This window comes from Dipodomys ordii, unplaced genomic scaffold (assembly GCF_000151885.1).
Source record: "Dipodomys ordii isolate 6190 unplaced genomic scaffold, Dord_2.0 Scaffold43, whole genome shotgun sequence".
Taxonomy (NCBI): domain Eukaryota; kingdom Metazoa; phylum Chordata; class Mammalia; order Rodentia; family Heteromyidae; genus Dipodomys; species Dipodomys ordii.
The window spans coordinates 2,332,738-2,351,161 of record NW_012267259.1 but is presented as its reverse complement, the minus strand read 5'-3'; the positions used below and the strand labels follow the sequence as shown (position 1 = coordinate 2,351,161).

Below are 18,424 nucleotides of genomic sequence, written 5' to 3'. Positions count from 1 at the left end.
AAGTGGTGCTGTGGCTCAAGTGGTAGAGTGGTAGCCTTGAGCTGAAGAGGTGAGGGACAGTGCCCAGGCCCAGAGTTCAAGCCCCACGACTGACCAAAAAAAAAAAAAAAAAAAGGAAGAAAATTTGAAAAAAGAAAGTGAATAGGAACTATGGGGCACATGGTCCACATAAAGCAGACCAATAATATGCAAAGTCGAAGTCTGAGAAAGAGATCAAAGAGTGTGATGATTAATCTTGTCAACTTGCGAGGATGAGAGATGCCTAGGAGATTAATATGCACACTTCAGGGAGTTGTGAGGATGTTTCCAGAGATGATTAAGGGAAAGACTTTCCCTAAATATGGATAGCACCATCTAATAGGCTGGGGCCCAGAAGGAACAAAGGGGGAAGAAGGAGAATGCCAGCTAGTGCTACTAGGTGCCCTCCCTCCCTCCCTTCTTCCCTCCCTTCCTCCCCTCCTCTTTCTCTCCTCTCTCTCTCTCCCTCCCTCCCTCCCTCCCTCCCTCTCTGTCTCTCTCTCTTTCTCTCCCCCCTCCTTTCTGCCTGTCCTGAAGTGAGCAGCCCTCTGCCACTATAACACTCTGTTTTGTATTGCCTTGGTTCTAGTTGCCTTGGATCTGCTCCTTTTAAGTTGTTTTCTTAGGTATTTAATCAGCAATGAAAAGTAACACTGACAGAAAAGAAGACCCAAGAATATTTGAAGAAATAATGGCTGAAAATTTCCCAGAATTTTATGAAAAATATAAATACAAATATCCTAGAAGCTCAACAAACTTCAACTTAACTGACATCAAAGAGAGCTACACCAAAATTCACTATATTTAAATTTTTAAAAGACAAAAAAGCTTGGAAGCGTAAAGAGAAAAGTGATTTTCCATATGCAAATAATTTTCAATAGGAATATTGGAAGATTTCTTCATTGATAGCTGTGTTGGAGGTAGAGTCTTGGGGGAAGTGTTTGAGTCATGGGTGTGGATAGCTTCCATAAATGGATTGATATCTTTCTCAAAAAAGTGGAGTTCTTGCTATCATGATTCTGCGTTAGAGACAGAGTTGTTATAAAACTGACCTGTTTTGTGTCCTTCATACAAGCCAGCTTGCCCTTTGGCTTGCTGGCTTTCTGTACTTGGAGTTCTTACCCTCCAGAACTGTGAGCCAAAACAAACCTCTTTTCTTTATAAACTACCTATTCCATTGCTATTTTGTCATAGCAACAAAAAGCAGACCAAGGCATGAAGCAACTCTAAAGATCCTGAACTTCAGGAGTTGGAGCTTTTTCCATGTTGAATATATAGTAGTGCTGGGAGGGTTGTGAGCCCCAGAGAAGGCATGGAAATTTCCCACTCCTTCCTCCATACCCTGAACTATACATCTCTTCCATCTGTCAACCTATCTAGAACCTTTGCAAGGTACTGTAAAAGTATCTGGAAAATGGTTCTGAATTCTGTGAGCTTTATTTTACACTATATACAAAAAGTAATTTGGTATGGGTTCAAAATCCAAGTTTAAAACTTAAAATTATAAAATCTGTAGGGTAAAACATAGGGCAAAATCTTCACAACATTGAATTTAGCAATGATTTCTTGACTATGATGGCAGACACAGACAACAAAAGGAAAAATATTGGATTTTGTGGAAAAAGATAATATCAACATACCACAAAGGCAACCTACAGAATGGGAAATATACTAGCAAATTATACATAAGATCTGGAATATATAGAAAAATCTTAAATCTCAACAAGACACCAAACAACCTGATTCAAGAAAATGGCCAAAAGTGTCAAATAAACAAATGGAACATTAGTGTTAAGGAAGTACAGATTTAAACCACCATGAGAGCAGGCACAATGGTACGCCACCTGTAATCCCAGCTACTCAGGAGGCTAAGGTAGAAGAATCATTTGAAATTAGGAGTTCCAGATGAGCCGGGGAAACAAAATGAGACACCTCCCCTCCCCAATTTCAGAAAGTAAGTAAATAAACAAAAACTTACAAAGTGGTACCTACTCACAGTCATTTGTATGACTACTATTTTTTAAAAAATTAAAAAATACTAAGTTTTTGCAAGGAGTGGAAAGTTTGTGACTGTTGGTAAGAATCTAAATTGGTACAGCCACTGTGGAATAAGAGTATGATGGTTCATCAAAATGTATTAAAAATAGAATTACCATATGTCCAGCACTTCCATTACTGGCCATATCCCCAAAAGAAGAGAAAGAAGATTTGAATAAGTATTTATACACATAAGAGCATTAAATAGCATTAAGCTATTTTATAATAACTTATATATAGAAGTAACCCAAGTGTCCATCAACAGATGGATGGATAAACCAAATTGGACTATATTTAGCTTTATAAAAAATGTTATATGCTACAGCATGGTCACTGTGGACATTATCAATAGAATGAGTCAGTCACAACAAGAACGATAATGTATAATTCAACCCCTAAAGACAGAACAAAAAGAATATTGATTGCCAGGAGCTGGGAACAGTAGAACTAGGGAAGTACTGTTTAGTGGGTACAAAACTTCCATTTCAGCTCAGTGAGTTCTGAGTATTTGAGTTTGAAGCCAACCCATGTAAGTGAATTCTCCAAATTCTTCATACTCTAATCTGCAATTACCCAGCAAAAAGTTAAAAACAGAGGTGTGGCTCAAGTGGTAAAGTGCCAGCTTGCATGAAAAGGCTAAGCAAGAACTTGCAAGAGCTTAAGGCCCTGAGTTCAAGCTATAGTATTGTCACAAAAATGAAACAAAGCTTCAGATACACAAAATGAAAAGAATTATGGAGGCAGATAGTAATGGATGCACAAAATATTAATGAATTAAATACCATTGAATGGTATGCTCAAAATGGGTAAGATGGGAAAGTTATTTGATACATGTGTTAATAAAGGGCAACCTCTTTTAATTTTAAAAATTTCCAAGCAATAATTTATATAAGTAGTATAACAAACTTCATGATCAATCATGTCAGTTTTAATCAATATAAATTTATCACAAATTCTGTTTCATCTGTTTCTATCTTCTCCACCAAAATACTTTTGCATCTTCTTATCCTACCAAATATTCTAAGCAAATCTTGATGTATTTTTTGTTGTTGTTGTTGGTCATGGGGCTTGTACTTTGGGCCTGGGTGCTGTCCTTCAGCTCTTCAGCTCAAGGCTAGTGCCCTACCACTTGAGCCACTTTTGTCTGCTTATGTGGTGCTGAGGAATTGAACCTAGGGCCTCATGCATGTGAGGCAAGCACTCTACCACTGAGCCACCTTCCCAGCCTCTTGTTGTATCTTTTTATCCAGAAATAGATCCATATTGATCTCCCAGAGATAAAAACTTTAAAAATATTACTGCAAATATTACACATGAATCTTTTCCAAATTTTTTTGAATTAAAAAAATCTAATGTTCAAATTTCTCTAACTGTATCATAAAAAGGTGGATTTACATCAGAATTCAAACAATGTTAATCCATTGCATTTGGTTTAGAATGTCTCAAAGTCTTTCTTATTCTTTCTTTTCTTCCCTTCCACCCCCTTCTTCCCCGCTGCCCCGTGTCTCTCTCTCTCTCTTTGCCAGACCCTTTGAACTCATGGCCTGGTACTGTCTCTGAGATTTTCGCTCAAGGCTAGCACTCTATCACTTAAGCCACAGTGTCACTTCCAGCTTTTTGTAATTTATTGGAGATAGGAGTCTCACCAACTTTCCTGCCAGGCTGGATTTGAGCCTTGATCCTCAGATCTCAGCCTCATAAGTAGCTAGGATTACAGGTATGAGCCACTGGCTAGGCTCAAAGTCTCTTTTAATCTATATGCACCTGCTTATTTTGACCTGAATTCCTTTAGCAGGACAAAGCTTTGTACAGTGGCTATACCAATTTAGATTTCTACCAACAGTTATAAAGTTTCTTATTTCTCCAAATCCGTGACCAAACTTGTTATTGTCTGTTGTATTTTTTTCTTTTTTTCTGTTGTATTTTTCCTAAATATGAGTCTTTAAAGGTCTATAATTAAGGAAAAATAATAAGGTCACAGGACAAATGTTATCAAATTATTTCTCATGAGAAAAGAAAAGCTCACAAAGGCACTGAATGCAAAACTGGAAAATGTGGGGGAGATAGAGAAATGAGCAATATTTCTTCATATTTCCTTCTAGAACTAGTTTGTAAGAATTCCACAGCAATAGAAGCTCAACCCTTAGAAAGACAAAGACTTTAAAGACTTTGCAAGTAATTCAAGACAGACTTCACTGGTTTACTGAATGGTGGTGATAGTGGTAGTGGTGTGTGTATGTATACACATACACACACACACACATACACACACTTATTTACATCTGGTCTCACATGCACTAATATAATATTAGTCCTCTCCATCTCTCAGTTTTGCATTCCTCCATGCAAGTAGGTAAATTGTTGAGCATGTTGTTCCCCATGTTGATCTCTGATTCCTCCAGACTTATCTTCATATAGGCTGACAGAGCTCAACCTTCCTAACAGATCCAGCAAAACCCTAGAATTGATATTTTTTAGCTCAACTTGAACCACTTGCTCTCCTCCTGAGCCTATCCATCTATTTAGATGCATAGAATGGTTGGATTAGGCAGGCACCTTGGGGGTAGGAGACAAGGTCAGCTTTTCCTAAAATATGTCTATGGTGGGATCTCTAAGGAAAATCTAGGTATTTTATGAGGTGATGTGGGAAGAAGGGGTGAAGGGAATAGATTTGAAGGGGATATAAACAAAAAAACAAACCTGTATTCATCATCACTTGGCTGCATATATGCAAGGAAGGAAGGAAGGACATGAAAGCAAGAAATTGCTTATTTCTTACAAAAACCTCCACAGGGGCTGGGAAGGTGGCTCAGTGGTAGAGCGCTTGCCTTGCATGCATGAGGCCCTGAGTTCGATTCCTCAGCACCACATAAGCAGAAAAAATTCCGGAAGTGGTGCTGTGGCTCAAGTGGTAGAGCGCTAGCCTTGAGCTGAATTGCTGAGGGACAGCACCCAGGCCCAGAGTTCAGGCCCCATGACCGGACCCCCCAAAAAATAAACAAATAAACCTCCACAGGAGCTGGGAATGTAGCTCAGTTGTAGAGTGCTCTCCTAACATGCATGAAGCCCTGGGTTTGATTCCTCAGTATCACATATACAGAAAAAGCTGGAAGTGGCACTGTCGCTCAAATGGTAGAGTGCTAGCTCTGAGAAAAAGAAGCTCAGGGACAGAACCCAGGCCCTGAGTTCAAGTCCCAGGACTGGCAAAAACAAACAAACAAAAAAACCCACAAAGCTGGGCACAGGTGGCTCACGCCTGTAATCCTAGCTACTCAGGAGGCTGAGATCTGAGATTAACCACCAGAAAATCAGAAGTGGTATATGGCTCAAGTGGTAGAGCACTCGCCTTTAAACTGAAGAGCTCAGGGAAGCACTCAGGCCCAGAATTCAAATCCCACGACTAACAACAACAACAACAAAACAACAAGGCCAGGCTCATGTTTATAATCCTAGCCACTAAGCAGCCTGAGATCTGAGAACTGAAATTCAAACTCAGGTTAAAAACAAAGTCCATGAGACTCATCTCCAAATGACAGCAAGAAGCCATAAGTGATATAATAGGGCCGTCTTAGCGTTTACTCTTAGCTTCTGTAACATTTTATTTTTGTGACTCCAAAAAGGACTGCACACCCACTGGTGAGACTAGTCTCTTATGGTCGAACATTTAAAGATATGTATCCACTATTCCTTTATGGTCCTAGGCAACAGGTCATGAAGACAATCATAGAAATGGGTTATGCTGCCCTTGCTCAAAGCTTGCTTACAGCATTGTCTAGCTTATGCTTCTTTCATTTCCTGCTTGACTTGGACCTGCAGGAAAGAACCATTAGGGACTTCCACCCCTGAGCAAACAAGCAGGTGGGTTTTCTACTCTTTTAAATAAAAGGAGCAGTGAGACCAGGCTTAAGAACGCACTTTGGGCACCCAACTTCCCAGTGTAGTCCCCACTGGTAATAAAGACTTTCTATTGGCTGTACTCTGTGTCTGTGTAGTTTCTCCTGTGGCTTAACCTACAACAGTGAAGCTGTGGCTCAAGTGGAAGAGCACCAGCCTTGACTGAAAAGACCAAGTGGGAGCTCAAGGCCCTGAGATCAAGCCTTAGTACTGGTCTCAAAAAATTAAAACTACTGGGCTGGGAAGGTGGCTCAGTGGTAGAGCGCTTGCCTTGCATGCCTGAGGCCCTGAGTTCGATTCCTCAGCATCACATAAGAGAAAAGAAAAAAGCCGGAAGTGGTGCTGTGGCTCAAGTGGTAGAGTGCTAGCCTTGAGCTGAAGAGCTGGGGGACAGCGCCCAGGCCCAGAGTTCAAGCCCCACAACTGGACCTCCCCCCAAAAAAAATTAAAACTACCTTTCACCAATTCCTTTAGGAATAAGGAACATTGTCATGTCAATCTGTTAGGCAGATATGAGGTAGTCTTTGAAGTTTGTGGTTTTGACCTAAGACAGCTTGTTTCAACTATATCTTTTTTTTCCTCCTAGGTCTCTCTAGTAAACTAGCTGGAGGATGGCTTAGTTTGTTCTGCTTAATTAAGAGCATACCAGCATCCTCTTACTTGGCTTACATCCAAATCTCTGTTGTTTTTGAATGTATCTTTAGGCTTGAACTTTCTCTCCTTGTTAAAACAAAGTTAGTTTCTTGCCAAGCTTTTTTTAAAGGCTGTTTTGTTTTTTAAGGCTGCCTCTCTCCACCTGCACCAAACTCTGGGACACTCTGTTCTGTGTGTGTGACACAGAGAGAGAGAAAGCTCACATATGTATGTTCACACATGTATGTACAGGATCTTAAATGACTTAAACTTAGGGCCCTGTGCTCTTACTTGGCTTTTTTGCTCAAAGCTTAGTCCAATATTTTCATGTGACAGTAGGCTTATAGAGTAAGAAAGTGAGTTGAGAAGACCATCTGCTTGATGAGGGACAGACACACAATAAAATGTACTTAATTTTTCAGTAATAAGAAAATCTGTCCTTGTTCTAGTTCACATATTGTAGAGGATGGCTGTTGCATGTGTGGGTGTAAAATGCTTAACCCAAACAATAACAATGTCTGAACGACACCTTGAGTCCTGGCAAGCTGTGGGTAAACTGACCTCGAGAGAGACTCAGCTGCAAATTAGAGCAGCTGTTTCTACTCAAAAGAAGCCATGAATTAATAAAGCAGCTTTGTAGTACATTTTTCAGCTTTTGGTAATCAAAGATTAAGTTTCAACACCTTTTGCCACACACTGGATTTACACAAAGAAGAAGAGTAAACACACCGTATCATTCAATGCTCTGGCTAGAAACAGATGGAAATCTCAAATTGAATCATTGGAGGAGAATCTAATAAAAAGGAGAATTAAATGTGTGGACAGAGATTACAGAATGCAGCAAATAACTCAAATTCTCTGAGGCCAAGGTCTGCAGGGGGGGTGGTGGTTGGGGTGGTGATGGTGGTGTTGAGATAGCTATTACTTCTGAACACAAAGATTAAAGGTCATGTGAGCAAGGGATAGATCTATGAAAGGGGTCACTTAACAGGAACTGTGACATTGGGTAGAGGTTGGTCATATAGATCTGCTGGGATAATAAATACCTACCCCCACTCTCCTGCTTACACATCTCTTTCTGAGAACCTTTGCTCTGTTGGATGACCCCAACCTGAAGCCAGAAGGAAATCCTTAAAATAGTGTGTAGGTCAGGCAGGCCACATTTAACTACTTGACTTTTTGATTATTTACCTGAGTCCACTCCCCTTGCCGCCGATCCCACTATACTGCCCTTATTCGCAATCTTAAGTCCTACCTCCTTCCACTTGAACCTGACACTGCCACCCACAGCAGCTTTGTAATTAACAATGGCATCTTTTTTTTTTTTACTTGACCTGTTTGTCAATATTTACAAAAGTAGATCTGCTGATAGAAGGGCCGGGCCACCAAACCTGACAAATGATGCTCAGGTAGGAGCCCAATGATCTTCAGACTCCCTTCCTGAAATGCCAATACAGAAACCCAGCTTTGGTGTGATGCACAAGCCACCGTCGACCTGGCTGGCCTCTGTCTGCCTCATCAGCTTTGTTCACAGCACTTCTTGCTTACAAGTTGATCTTGCTGCAGTAGCTGCTTTTGGGATTTGCCTGTGTCTTGTGTGTGTCCTCTACCACCACCATGACAGCTCCAAGAGCTCATCTGAAACTGAGAGACAGCCTCAATAAACTTACCAGCTTCACTTGCTCTTAGTTGTCTTTTAAATTATCACTGAGTTTGGAGATCACAGAGCTGGGAGACATATTTCTAGTTTCCTATAAGCTTTGCTATAGATAATGCCATTGACACATTGGTTCTAACAGTTGCCTATGTTAGGAACTCCAAGGATGCTTTTGTTGAAAAAAAAAACAACTCTTTACTTGGGCCTACAGATGTCTTGAAAGTGATGAAAAAAGTTGACATCTTTGCTTTCATATTGTACTTCTGTCCATTGTCACCTTAATCTTTGGGTTGGATTTCTGCTGAGTTCTGTGTGATGATTAGAAATGTTTTGTCCATTAGGTGAAGACTCCAATGTACCACCTCTGAACAACTAATGAACTGTTTAGCACAACTAGGAAGCTGAAATATATTTTGGGGAGGGAAGAGGGGGTAAAAAAGAAGGGAGGCACAAGAGTAGAGGGAGAAAGGAGAGCAAATGCAGCCAGTATATTCAATGTACATTGTGTAAAAGTTGAACTATATAACTTGAGGGTAGGAATGGGATGGGAGGAGATGGGGGTGAACAATAGATCATGATGCTTTGTACTCATAATCTGATTTGTGGAATTGACACCCCTTTGTACAACTACTTTAAATATAGACATAAATATACAATTCCATATAATATATAAATATGTTATATAGCTATATATATTATATGTAAATGTTTTGTCTAAAACTGTAATATAGGATTGATTCGACTTAGACTTGCCTAGACTTTCTCCTTCTCCTTCAAGGCTGAAGACAGAAAGATGAGCATGGTAGATGGGATCCCATTTCAGCCAATAACACAGCATCTGAAGGACTATTTTCTCCCTATAAAGGCCTTTGTCACACCTGAGTCCCGAAACAATAATTATTGCTAGTAAATAACCTCTGTCTTCTTAGGCTTGCTAGCTTTCTAAATATTTTTCTTTTCCTTTCACGAACAACTTATCCTGGAGATGTCGGCCTTTTGGGGTGGCAAGTCCAGATTGTTTAATATCTCACAGGCTTCATTCATGTCTGTCTGTGCTCTTCTTTTCTATTGCAACAATTTCCACTCATTTAAAAAAGTTCAGCAAATGAATCCCCCCTCATCAGAGTTATTCCTTAATCCCCCAGTGGGTTCATATCAAGACTCAGAGAAAATTGATAATCACATTTCTTTTTTGCTTGTTTTTGTTTCCTTTTGTTTGTCTTTGTTTTTTGAGCCAGTACCAGGGCTTAAACTTCCTCTGCTTTCCCACTCTTGCTTGGTGCTCTAGCACTTGAGTCAATCCTCTAGTCCAACATTTGGCTGCTTATTTTGAGATGGAGTCTTACAGACTTTCCTGACTGGGCTGTTTTGAAACCACCATCCTCGGATCTTAGTTTCTTGGGTAGCGAGGAGTTTCTTGGGTACGAGCTACCAGTGCCCAGTAGCAAGCAAATTCCAGAGAAGATTGGGAGGAGAATCAGAAAACTGGGTGAAGAAACTCTCCCTGAATGTGGCATCACTATCAAAGAGATGGAATGAAATAGTGGAAGATGGGGGAAGCTTCCTCACACTCACATTGACCCTTTTAGAGCACTTGCACGTATTTTTGCTGCTGCTCTCGCCAATAGAAGTCAGACTCCAGATTGTTCAGCACTTACATACTTACACAAGTAGCTGTCCCTAGGGCTTTCAGGGCTTTCTTCTCTGAGGGGGTTGACATCATTGATGACTCCTAATTCCGAGGCTTCCAGCTTCTTGAACTGAGCAGCTGCTGCTTTCTCTGGCTTTCCAGCATGCAGACAGTCATTGTGGGACTTTTCAGCCTTTGATGATGTAAGCCAAGCTTATAAAACCCCTCTATAATCAAATATATTCAGTTGGTTCTGTTCCTAGGGAGAACCTTGACAAGAGTATAGTAAGAAAATGCCACCAGTCCCTAGAGTACTAGTATTACTCTGATTATGACTCAGCCCGGCTCTGCCTGGTGATGGCTGCAACTTCTCTGCACATTGAGGAGGTCCTGACCCCTCAAGGAAAGGCTTTTATGTTTAACGTATTCTATGTAGGAAATCTCCACTTTGCCAGGCGCCAGTGGCTCACACCTATAATCCTAGCTACCCAGGAGGCTGAGATCTGAGTATCACAGTTCAAAGCCACCCGAGCAAGAAAGTGATACTATTATCTCCAATTAAGCATGAGAAAACCGGAAGTGGTGCTGTGGCTCAAGTGATAGAGCACTTGCTTTGGGCTGAAGAGCTCAGGGACAGTACCTAGTCCCAGAGTTCAAGCTCCATGACTGACAAAAAAAAAAAAAGAAAGGAAGGAGGGAGGGAAGGAGGGAGGAAGGAAGGAAGGAAGAAATCACATTTGTTGATGATTCAAAAAAGAGAACTATACCCTCAAATAAGATACTTTATCTTATGCTTGGTATCAGTAAGGTTTCAGCCAAATCAGAGTTTATTTAGTTTTCAATCTTGCTAAAAACAGATTTTTTTTTTTTTGCTGTACTACAATGTGTGTAGCTGCCACAAGATGGCAGGGCAGTGAATTCTTCTCAAGGATGTCAACAAAACAAAACCCAGTCAGGTCTGTGCTCTAAAACTTCAAGAAGCAAAACTTCACTCACTTTTTTTTTTGAATACTCTTTATTTTTCTGTTTTTTAGAGAAGTATGTGCCTTTAAGTTTTTAAACAACACAGTCAAATATAAAGAGAACAATCTTATTAATGTACCTATCAGAAACATATGCTTGGGCTCTAGTCCAGCCCCTATGGATAAACACTGATGTCTGGACCATATCCAGCATTTTTCACAGTCACCTGCTATAGGTTCTCACCTCTCTCACCTCTGCAGTGACACACTTCCTGCAGAAGATGACACGTTTACTAATGCAGAGCATTCACCAATGTCAAGTACATAATACCCTTATTACAACTTTAACAGAATACAAATCATATACAGTATGCTGACAGATTGCTATACAATTGAACTGAAACTCAAAACGGAAAAAATCAGAAAAATCTCAGAACAGACATGAAACAGCATAGAACAAAGATATTCCAGTGGCAAAAATAGCTATAAACAGATTGGTAATCATTTAGAAAAGATAAGATGTGATAATAAGTAAAAAAAAAAAAGGTATTTCCAAAGTTATTTACTCTAATAGCACCAGCACCTAAATTGAATGGGTTCATATGAATGTCATGATTCTGTGGAATACTGAAGGACCTGAGTACTGTCCACTACTGTCTTTCAGTCATGATAGAAATCTGCAGACCACTTTATTTTGGTTGTCTTCAGTTCTAAATATTTTAACAATGAAGAAAGTAAAAGAGGCAAAACTAAAGCAAAACGCACTACGCTGTAAGGCTATTGTTCATCTTATAGAACTTAAGTAAAATTTGAAATTAGTTCAACCATTATTTTTAAAGACCCAGAGGGGTGGTGCACAGTTGTAATCCCAGCACTTGGGAGGTTAGGGCAGGGGAATCGTGAGCTTCAGACCAGCCTTCGCTACAATGACAAGACCCCCATATCTCAAGAACTTTTTTTAAAAAGTAAGAATTATGACATTGAGCAAGATGCATCATACTCAGTCTGACTCGTTGAAATGAAACCCCTTTTGCACAAAAACTTAAAAAAAGGATTACTTTTACCTCGGAAGAATAAATCCAGACCATGCTAGGCCTGACTGAAGACCAGCAAGGAGTCAGAACATAAAATAATGGCGGTCAAGCCAGGTGCCAACTACAGCTGGCTCCCAACTCTACTTCTAGCTGCTCAGCTGGCTGAGGTTGGAGGGCTGCGGTCCGAAGCCAGCCTGGTGAATCCGTGAGGCTCTTCCCTCCAATGAGCCGCCCAAAAAGGCAGACGCGGAGGTGTGGCTCAAGTGACAGCACTAGCTTTGAGGAAGGCGGAGTGACAGCACTCAGGACCGGAGTTCGAGCCCCCGGGAGGGCGGACCGGTTTCCCTGGCAGACACCGGGCGCACAGCCCGCCCCGCGGCTTTACGTGAAAAGGGAGAAGTCAGAGCTCAGCAAGGAACGAGGCCGTCCGGGAGGAGGAGGAGGAGCAGCGGCAGCGGCGGGCCGCGCGCGCCCGCCTTTGCACCCCAGCCGGCCCACGTACGGAACGAGCTGCCAAGATGGCGGCGCCCAGCAGAGGAAGACCCGCACGGAAGATTAGGACGCCGTCCTGAGTCGCCTAGGAACGTACGGAGCAGACTCGCTTACGGAATCAGGTTTCAAGATGACGGCGTCCGTGGGCAAGTCGTGAACCAGAAGCGGCCATATTGCCTGAGCAGTCGCGGAATGGCAGGGGGGGCGGGGGCGGGGGGGGGGAATCGCCGTAAGGACGGACTCGACCCAAAAGGTGGCGGCTTCCTTGGCGATGGCCACTTCCAGGCCGAGGATGTTTAGACCCGGCTGCCGTACGGCTTTGGCTGTCAAGATGGCGGCGCCTCGGGGACATTCCGGACGCTCGGCGGGCGCTTAGCGGCTCCGCGGTCGCACTGGGCATGCGCGGTGGGAGTACGGTGTCCGGGAGGCGCGCGTAGTAGCGGAAGTAGTTGTGAGTGTCTTTGCAACCGCCGCCGACGCTGCTGAGGGGTTTGTGGTGGTTCGGGGGTTTGTGGTGGAGTCGCCAGCGGGTTCTCTGGGAGCGGGGAAATGGTGAGTACCGGGTCCGGGGAGGCGTCCGGAGATCCGGGCTGGTGGTATGGTCAGCGTGGTGTGCACTGGCGCTCGGGGGGTCGTCTCCGGGGTCTGTGGGCCGGGACGAGGGGTGTCTGTGGAGAGCATGGCGGGGTCGGGGCGAGGCGGCGGCGGCGCGGGGGTCCGGGGTGCAAGTCCGGCGGGGGCCTGCAGATGCAGTTGTCGGGGCAAGCTGCACGCGGGGCCGAGGGGGTGGGTCTGCGGGAAGGCAGCAGCCCCCGCGGGGACGCCGCGTCCGGATGTCTGTGGGCCGTCGGGGCCTGGTGGGGACCCCTGTCGGGGGGTCGGCGGGGCCGAGCCGCTGGGGACTCGGTGGTGAGGGCGGTGGGCCTGGCGCGGAGCGGGGCGTCCACACGGAGGGGGTCGGGTTCGAGACGCCGTGTGAGTGTGTCTGGCTCGCCCAGGAGGGAGACGGCTCGGACCCGGAGCCGCCCGACGCGGGGGAGGACAGCAAGTCGGAGAACGGAGAGAACGCGCCCATCTACTGCATCTGCCGCAAGCCCGACATCAACTGCTTCATGATGTGAGTGAGCGAGGGACCGGGGTGGGCGGCCCCTGACCCGGGCCGCGGGGCGCCCCTCACCCCTCCCGCCGCCCCACCCTCTGCAGCGGCTGTGACAACTGCAACGAGTGGTTCCATGGGGACTGCATCCGGATCACGGAGAAGATGGCCAAGGCCATCCGCGAGTGGTACTGTCGGGACTGCCGAGGTGAGGGGTGCGAGGGCCCGGGAAGGCAGGTGGCTTCCGGGGAGAGGGGTCACGGGTAGGAGCGGCGTTCTGTGGTGATTTGGAATTGCCAGCTCCATTCTGAGCCCCCAGAAGCCCAGATCAGGTGGGTGGGACCCTGAGGGAGAGAAGAGAAAGAAAGTTCTGAGATCATTCTGGACCAGAACCCATGCCAACCCGCTCTGGCATCACCTTTTACCCCTTCCCCAGAGAAAGACCCGAAGCTGGAGATTCGGTATCGGCACAAAAAATCGCGAGAGCGGGATGGCAGTGAGAGGGACAGCAGTGAGCCTCGGGATGAGGGTGGAGGGCGTAAGAGGCCTGTTCCAGACCCAGACCTGCAGCGCCGTGCAGGGTCAGGGACAGGGGTTGGGGCCATGATTGCTCGGGGCTCTACTTCGCCCCACAAATCCTCTCCACAGCCCTTGGTGGCCACATCTAGTCAGGTGAGTGGATGCAAGAAGTTGGGATTGGTAAAGTTGTCCCATCTTGGGCCCTCCTGGGGTTTGTCATTTCTACTCTGGGCACTGTTTTCCTAGCATCACCAGCAACAGCAACAGATCAAACGGTCTGCTCGAATGTGTGGTGAGTGTGAGGCATGCCGGCGTACAGAAGACTGTGGTCACTGTGACTTCTGCCGTGACATGAAGAAGTTTGGGGGCCCCAATAAGATCCGCCAGAAGTGCCGGCTACGCCAGTGCCAGCTGCGGGCCCGGGTGAGCATGGACAGAGCTGGGAAGCTTCAGGTGGGAGGCAAGGCTCTAGTAGTCCACGTAGAGCTTGGGGGTTGAGGCAGTGGGTGGGCTGGAACCTGATTATATCCAGATTAGAAGGGGTCTGCCCTGTCCAGATGAATGCCACATGGCCCGGTATGCTGACCGGGTAGGAGACCTTCAGCTCTAGTAAGCCCAGGTGTCTGCAAATGGTCAGGCATATCAGGGCAGGAGAAGTTAGACCTTTGGGGTAAAGGTGCCTGAAGAGGTAAGGAAATATTAGGCGGGCAGGGCTAGGGCAGGGCCACCCTCTCTCTACCTGGGGTTGACCTGTGCCTTCCTCTTGTTGGCACAGGAATCATACAAGTACTTCCCATCTTCGGTGAGTCCAGTCCCCCAGGGTAGGGCAGGGCATGTGGGCAGGGCAGTCAGGGCCAGTCCTGAGATTCTGCCCCTCAGCTCTCTCCTGTGACACCTTCAGAATCCATACCAAGGCCCCGCCGGCCACTGCCCATTCAACAGCAGCCACAGACATCCCAGAAGCTGGGGCGTATCCGGGAAGATGAGGGGACAGTAGTGTCATCAGTGGTCAAGGAGCCACCTGAAGCTACAGTAACACCTGAGCCACTCTCAGATGAGGAGCTACCACTAGACCCTGACCTGTACCAGGACTTTTGTGCAGGGGCCTTTGATGACCATGGCCTGGTGGGTGTCAAGAGAGTGGGATTTGGTCATTCTTGGGGAGAGGGGAGGCAGTATATCCAAAGTGGCTTTGGGAAATGAGTAAGAGGTGGGGTTGTCCTAAGTCAAACAGCTGAGTCAGATCATACTTTGCATATAGCCCTGGATGAGTGACACAGAAGAGTCCCCATTTCTGGATCCTGCACTGCGCAAGAGGGCAGTGAAAGTGAAGCATGTGAAACGCCGGGAGAAGAAGTCTGAGAAGAAGGTGATGGAGGGGGAAAGCAGATGTGGAGGGGGCAAAGTGTGGGGTGGGGTTGGGGGGAGATAACAGAGAGATCAGGGCTGAATGGGACAAAGCCAGAAAATGCCAGAATGGAGAGACAGGATCTAGGTTAACTTCAGTTCCACCCTGACTGGACCTATCTTGCCCAATAGAAGGAAGAGAGGTATAAGCGGCATCGACAGAAGCAGAAGCACAAGGACAAATGGAAACACCCAGAGAGAGCTGATGCTAAGGACCCTGCATCTCTGCCACAGTGCCTGGGGCCTGGCTGTGTGCGTGCTGCCCAGCCTGGCTCCAAGTATTGCTCAGACGATTGTGGCATGAAGCTGGCAGCTAAGTAAGTCTTTCCTGGAGGATTGAAGGAAGTCAGAAAATAACATAGGGCATGACCAAAGTCTCCAGTCAGTTACCTATAAAATCATTTCATCAACCAGGCACATCCATCCACATGCCTACTTGACCATGCATCCAGCTATGTGTCCAGCTGCCCATCCTGCCAATTAGCCATTCACCACCCTTTCATGTTTTCATCACCTATCCATGTGTTAGCCATTCATCACCACTCATACTGGTTTTGTTGCTTCCTTGCCTACACTCCATCCACTGCCTCCCTGCAGCCGCATCTATGAGATCCTCCCCCAGCGCATCCAGCAATGGCAGCAGAGCCCTTGCATTGCTGAAGAGCATGGCAAGAAGCTGCTAGAACGCATTCGCCGTGAACAGCAGAGTGCCCGCACACGTCTTCAGGAAATGGAACGTAGATTCCATGAGCTTGAGGCCATCATTCTGCGTGCCAAGCAGCAGGCTGTTCGAGAGGATGAAGAGGTGAGAGAGCAGGGCGTAGCCAGACAGGGCCTAGTTCCTGATCCCAGTATCTTAACATGTCTTCCACCCTCTGCAGAGCAATGAAAATGACAGTGATGACACAGACCTGCAAATCTTCTGTGTCTCCTGTGGGCACCCCATCAACCCACGTGTTGCCTTGCGCCATATGGAGCGCTGCTATGCCAAGGTCAGGGTGTCAGCCTGAGGGGGGGTGGCTAGGGTGGGACCTTCAGTGGTGTTTGGGTGGTGTCTGTGAGGGCATGTAGTGCATGTCCATAATTCCTTCCATTTGTGCTCATCCCTTTAGTATGAGAGCCAGACGTCCTTTGGGTCCATGTACCCCACACGCATTGAAGGGTGAGTGAAGGTGCCAGGTACAGTTAGAGAAGTAGAGGGAAGGTAAGGGTGGGATCAGAAATGGAGTTTGTGTGAAACTAGGACAGGATATGAACATGGGTAAGGATAGGTGGGCCTTCAAGATAATCTGAGTTGACAGCTGCAGACCCTCTTTTCTTTCTTAATCCCTAGGGCCACACGACTCTTCTGTGATGTCTACAATCCTCAGAGCAAAACATATTGTAAGCGGCTCCAGGTGCTATGTCCTGAGCACTCACGGGACCCCAAAGTAAGTTTTTCCTCCAGCTTCCCCTTTGTGCCCACCCTTGCCTCATGCTTCCCCTCTTTCCTTCCCTTTTTCCTGACAGCTTTAATTCCCCTTTCTCCTCCCTATCTACCCCTACTCGTCCCACCCCTGCTGTTCCTGCAGGTGCCAGCTGATGAGGTCTGTGGGTGCCCCCTTGTACGTGACGTCTTTGAGCTCACAGGTGACTTCTGCCGACTGCCTAAGCGCCAGTGCAATCGTCACTACTGTTGGGAGAAGCTGCGGAGGGCCGAAGTGGACCTGGAGCGAGTGCGGGTGGTAGGTTTTGATGCTTGACATGGCCAGGCTGAGATGGGCTTCAGGGGCTGCTTCTCACATCTTTTACTCTCTTGGCAGTGGTACAAGCTGGATGAACTGTTTGAGCAGGAGCGCAATGTTCGCACAGCCATGACAAACCGGGCAGGGTTGCTGGCCCTGATGCTGCACCAGACGATCCAGCATGACCCATTAACAACTGACCTACGGTCCAGTGCCGACCGCTGAGCCTCACCAGCCCAGAGCCCCTCACACCCTGGATTCCAGTGGGGAGAGCAGCCCTGGGTGCCCAGTTGTTCATTCCTCCATTCATGTTCCTTCCACTGTCCCTGAGTGGTGTTCCCACTGTCCATCCACAGTTTGACTGGCCAGCCGCCCTTTGCAAGAGGGTGTCACAATTCTCTCTGTCTTTGTTTGTCCCTCTGTTTCCATTCTCTGTGCCTAGGTGGGACTTCCCTTGTCTTTCCCGTCCCTGGGTTTTGTTAATAAAATTTTGAACCAAGGAAGAGAGCTCCTGATGGTCTCCATACCTGCTCCAGTTGCAGCTGTCGTTCCAGTCTCCGGAAGAGGTGGGCACTGGCACTGCTCTTCTCAGGAGTAGGCTGTGAGGATAGTGTTGGAAATGTCCTTTAGGATCTGAGGTAGCACAACAGAGTAAGACCCAAGCCTAAGAAATTACATAGCACAGCAATTTTTTACTTCTGCAAAAGAGTGCACAGCTGACAGAAGTCAAATCACTGAGTACCCTCGGCAGACTTTTTGGTTCAACAGATTTCTTAAGGTTGACCAAAAGAACACCTCCACCCCCAGAGCCGTAGGTTGCACTGCTCCCAAAATGGCTTTGCTCATGCCAAACAGCTGTTTGACGGGAAAGATCCTTATTCGTACAGCTGGGGACCCATTCTGTCCCTTAGGTTGTGAGGATATGACTACCGTGGGCAGCCCAAAGACCTGAATGTTCTGTCACTCATCTTGGGACGCTGGCATCTGCCACTCAGGCAGTGAGACTGGTGATCGGCCCCTGCAAGACCGGAGGGGCTCTGGATTAGCCTACCAGCTGGGGATTAGCCTACCACAGGGGCTTGTCCCACCGTCTCCTCTGCCATAGGGGAACACAGCATGACAGCGTGGCCACGGTTTACCTAAACCTACCGTTTACTTACAGTGCGCCCGCTCTCCTGGGTTCCCTCACTCCCCACCCCCCAGTCCATCATACTGGAGGGGACACTGGGGGGCCTGGGGAAGATGTCCCAGGGCCAGGGCCAGTGTCGGAGGGTATGTGTTAGGAATAAGAGGTAGAACTGGCAATTAACTCCGGATGGCA

At 46.3% G+C, this 18,424-nt stretch overlaps 2 protein-coding genes across 4 annotated transcripts in view; one reads left to right on the top strand and one right to left on the bottom strand.

Moving 5' to 3' along the window:
- Ska1 (spindle and kinetochore associated complex subunit 1) overlaps positions 1-12,152 on the bottom strand; it is a 30,845-nt gene extending 18,693 nt beyond the window's left edge. Inside the window, exon 1 of the mRNA XM_013018874.1 lies at positions 11,896-12,152. The gene's annotated coding sequence lies outside the window, so the exon portion shown is untranslated. The remainder of the gene's footprint in view (positions 1-11,895) is intronic.
- A 668-nt stretch (positions 12,153-12,820) lies between these two features.
- Cxxc1 (CXXC finger protein 1) lies at positions 12,821-17,603 on the top strand. Of its 3 annotated transcripts, none has more exons than XM_013019016.1 (15): positions 12,821-12,909; positions 13,356-13,474; positions 13,561-13,661; positions 13,890-14,125; positions 14,219-14,395; positions 14,748-14,774; positions 14,915-15,097; positions 15,234-15,341; positions 15,512-15,696; positions 15,977-16,184; positions 16,261-16,371; positions 16,492-16,541; positions 16,713-16,809; positions 16,951-17,103; positions 17,182-17,603. In XM_013019016.1, the coding sequence occupies exons 1-15, from the start codon at positions 12,907-12,909 to the stop codon at positions 17,326-17,328; spliced, it is 1,905 nt and encodes a 634-aa protein (XP_012874470.1). In that variant the 5' UTR covers positions 12,821-12,906; the 3' UTR covers positions 17,329-17,603. The 3 variants fall into 3 exon arrangements, with proteins under 3 accessions (XP_012874470.1, XP_012874467.1, XP_012874469.1); XM_013019013.1 differs by having other exon boundaries at positions 14,852-15,097; XM_013019015.1 differs by having other exon boundaries at positions 14,748-14,793; positions 14,874-15,097.
- The last annotated feature ends 821 nt before the right edge of the window (positions 17,604-18,424 follow it).

Excerpts from the sequence above, each read along its gene's own strand:
- Cxxc1 (XM_013019013.1), top strand. Across the intron at positions 15,697-15,976 it reads GGCATGAAGCTGGCAGCTAA|CCGCATCTATGAGATCCTCC; the intron begins GTAAGTCTTTCC and ends GCCTCCCTGCAG. Across the intron at positions 16,542-16,712 it reads TACCCCACACGCATTGAAGG|GGCCACACGACTCTTCTGTG; the intron begins GTGAGTGAAGGT and ends CTTAATCCCTAG.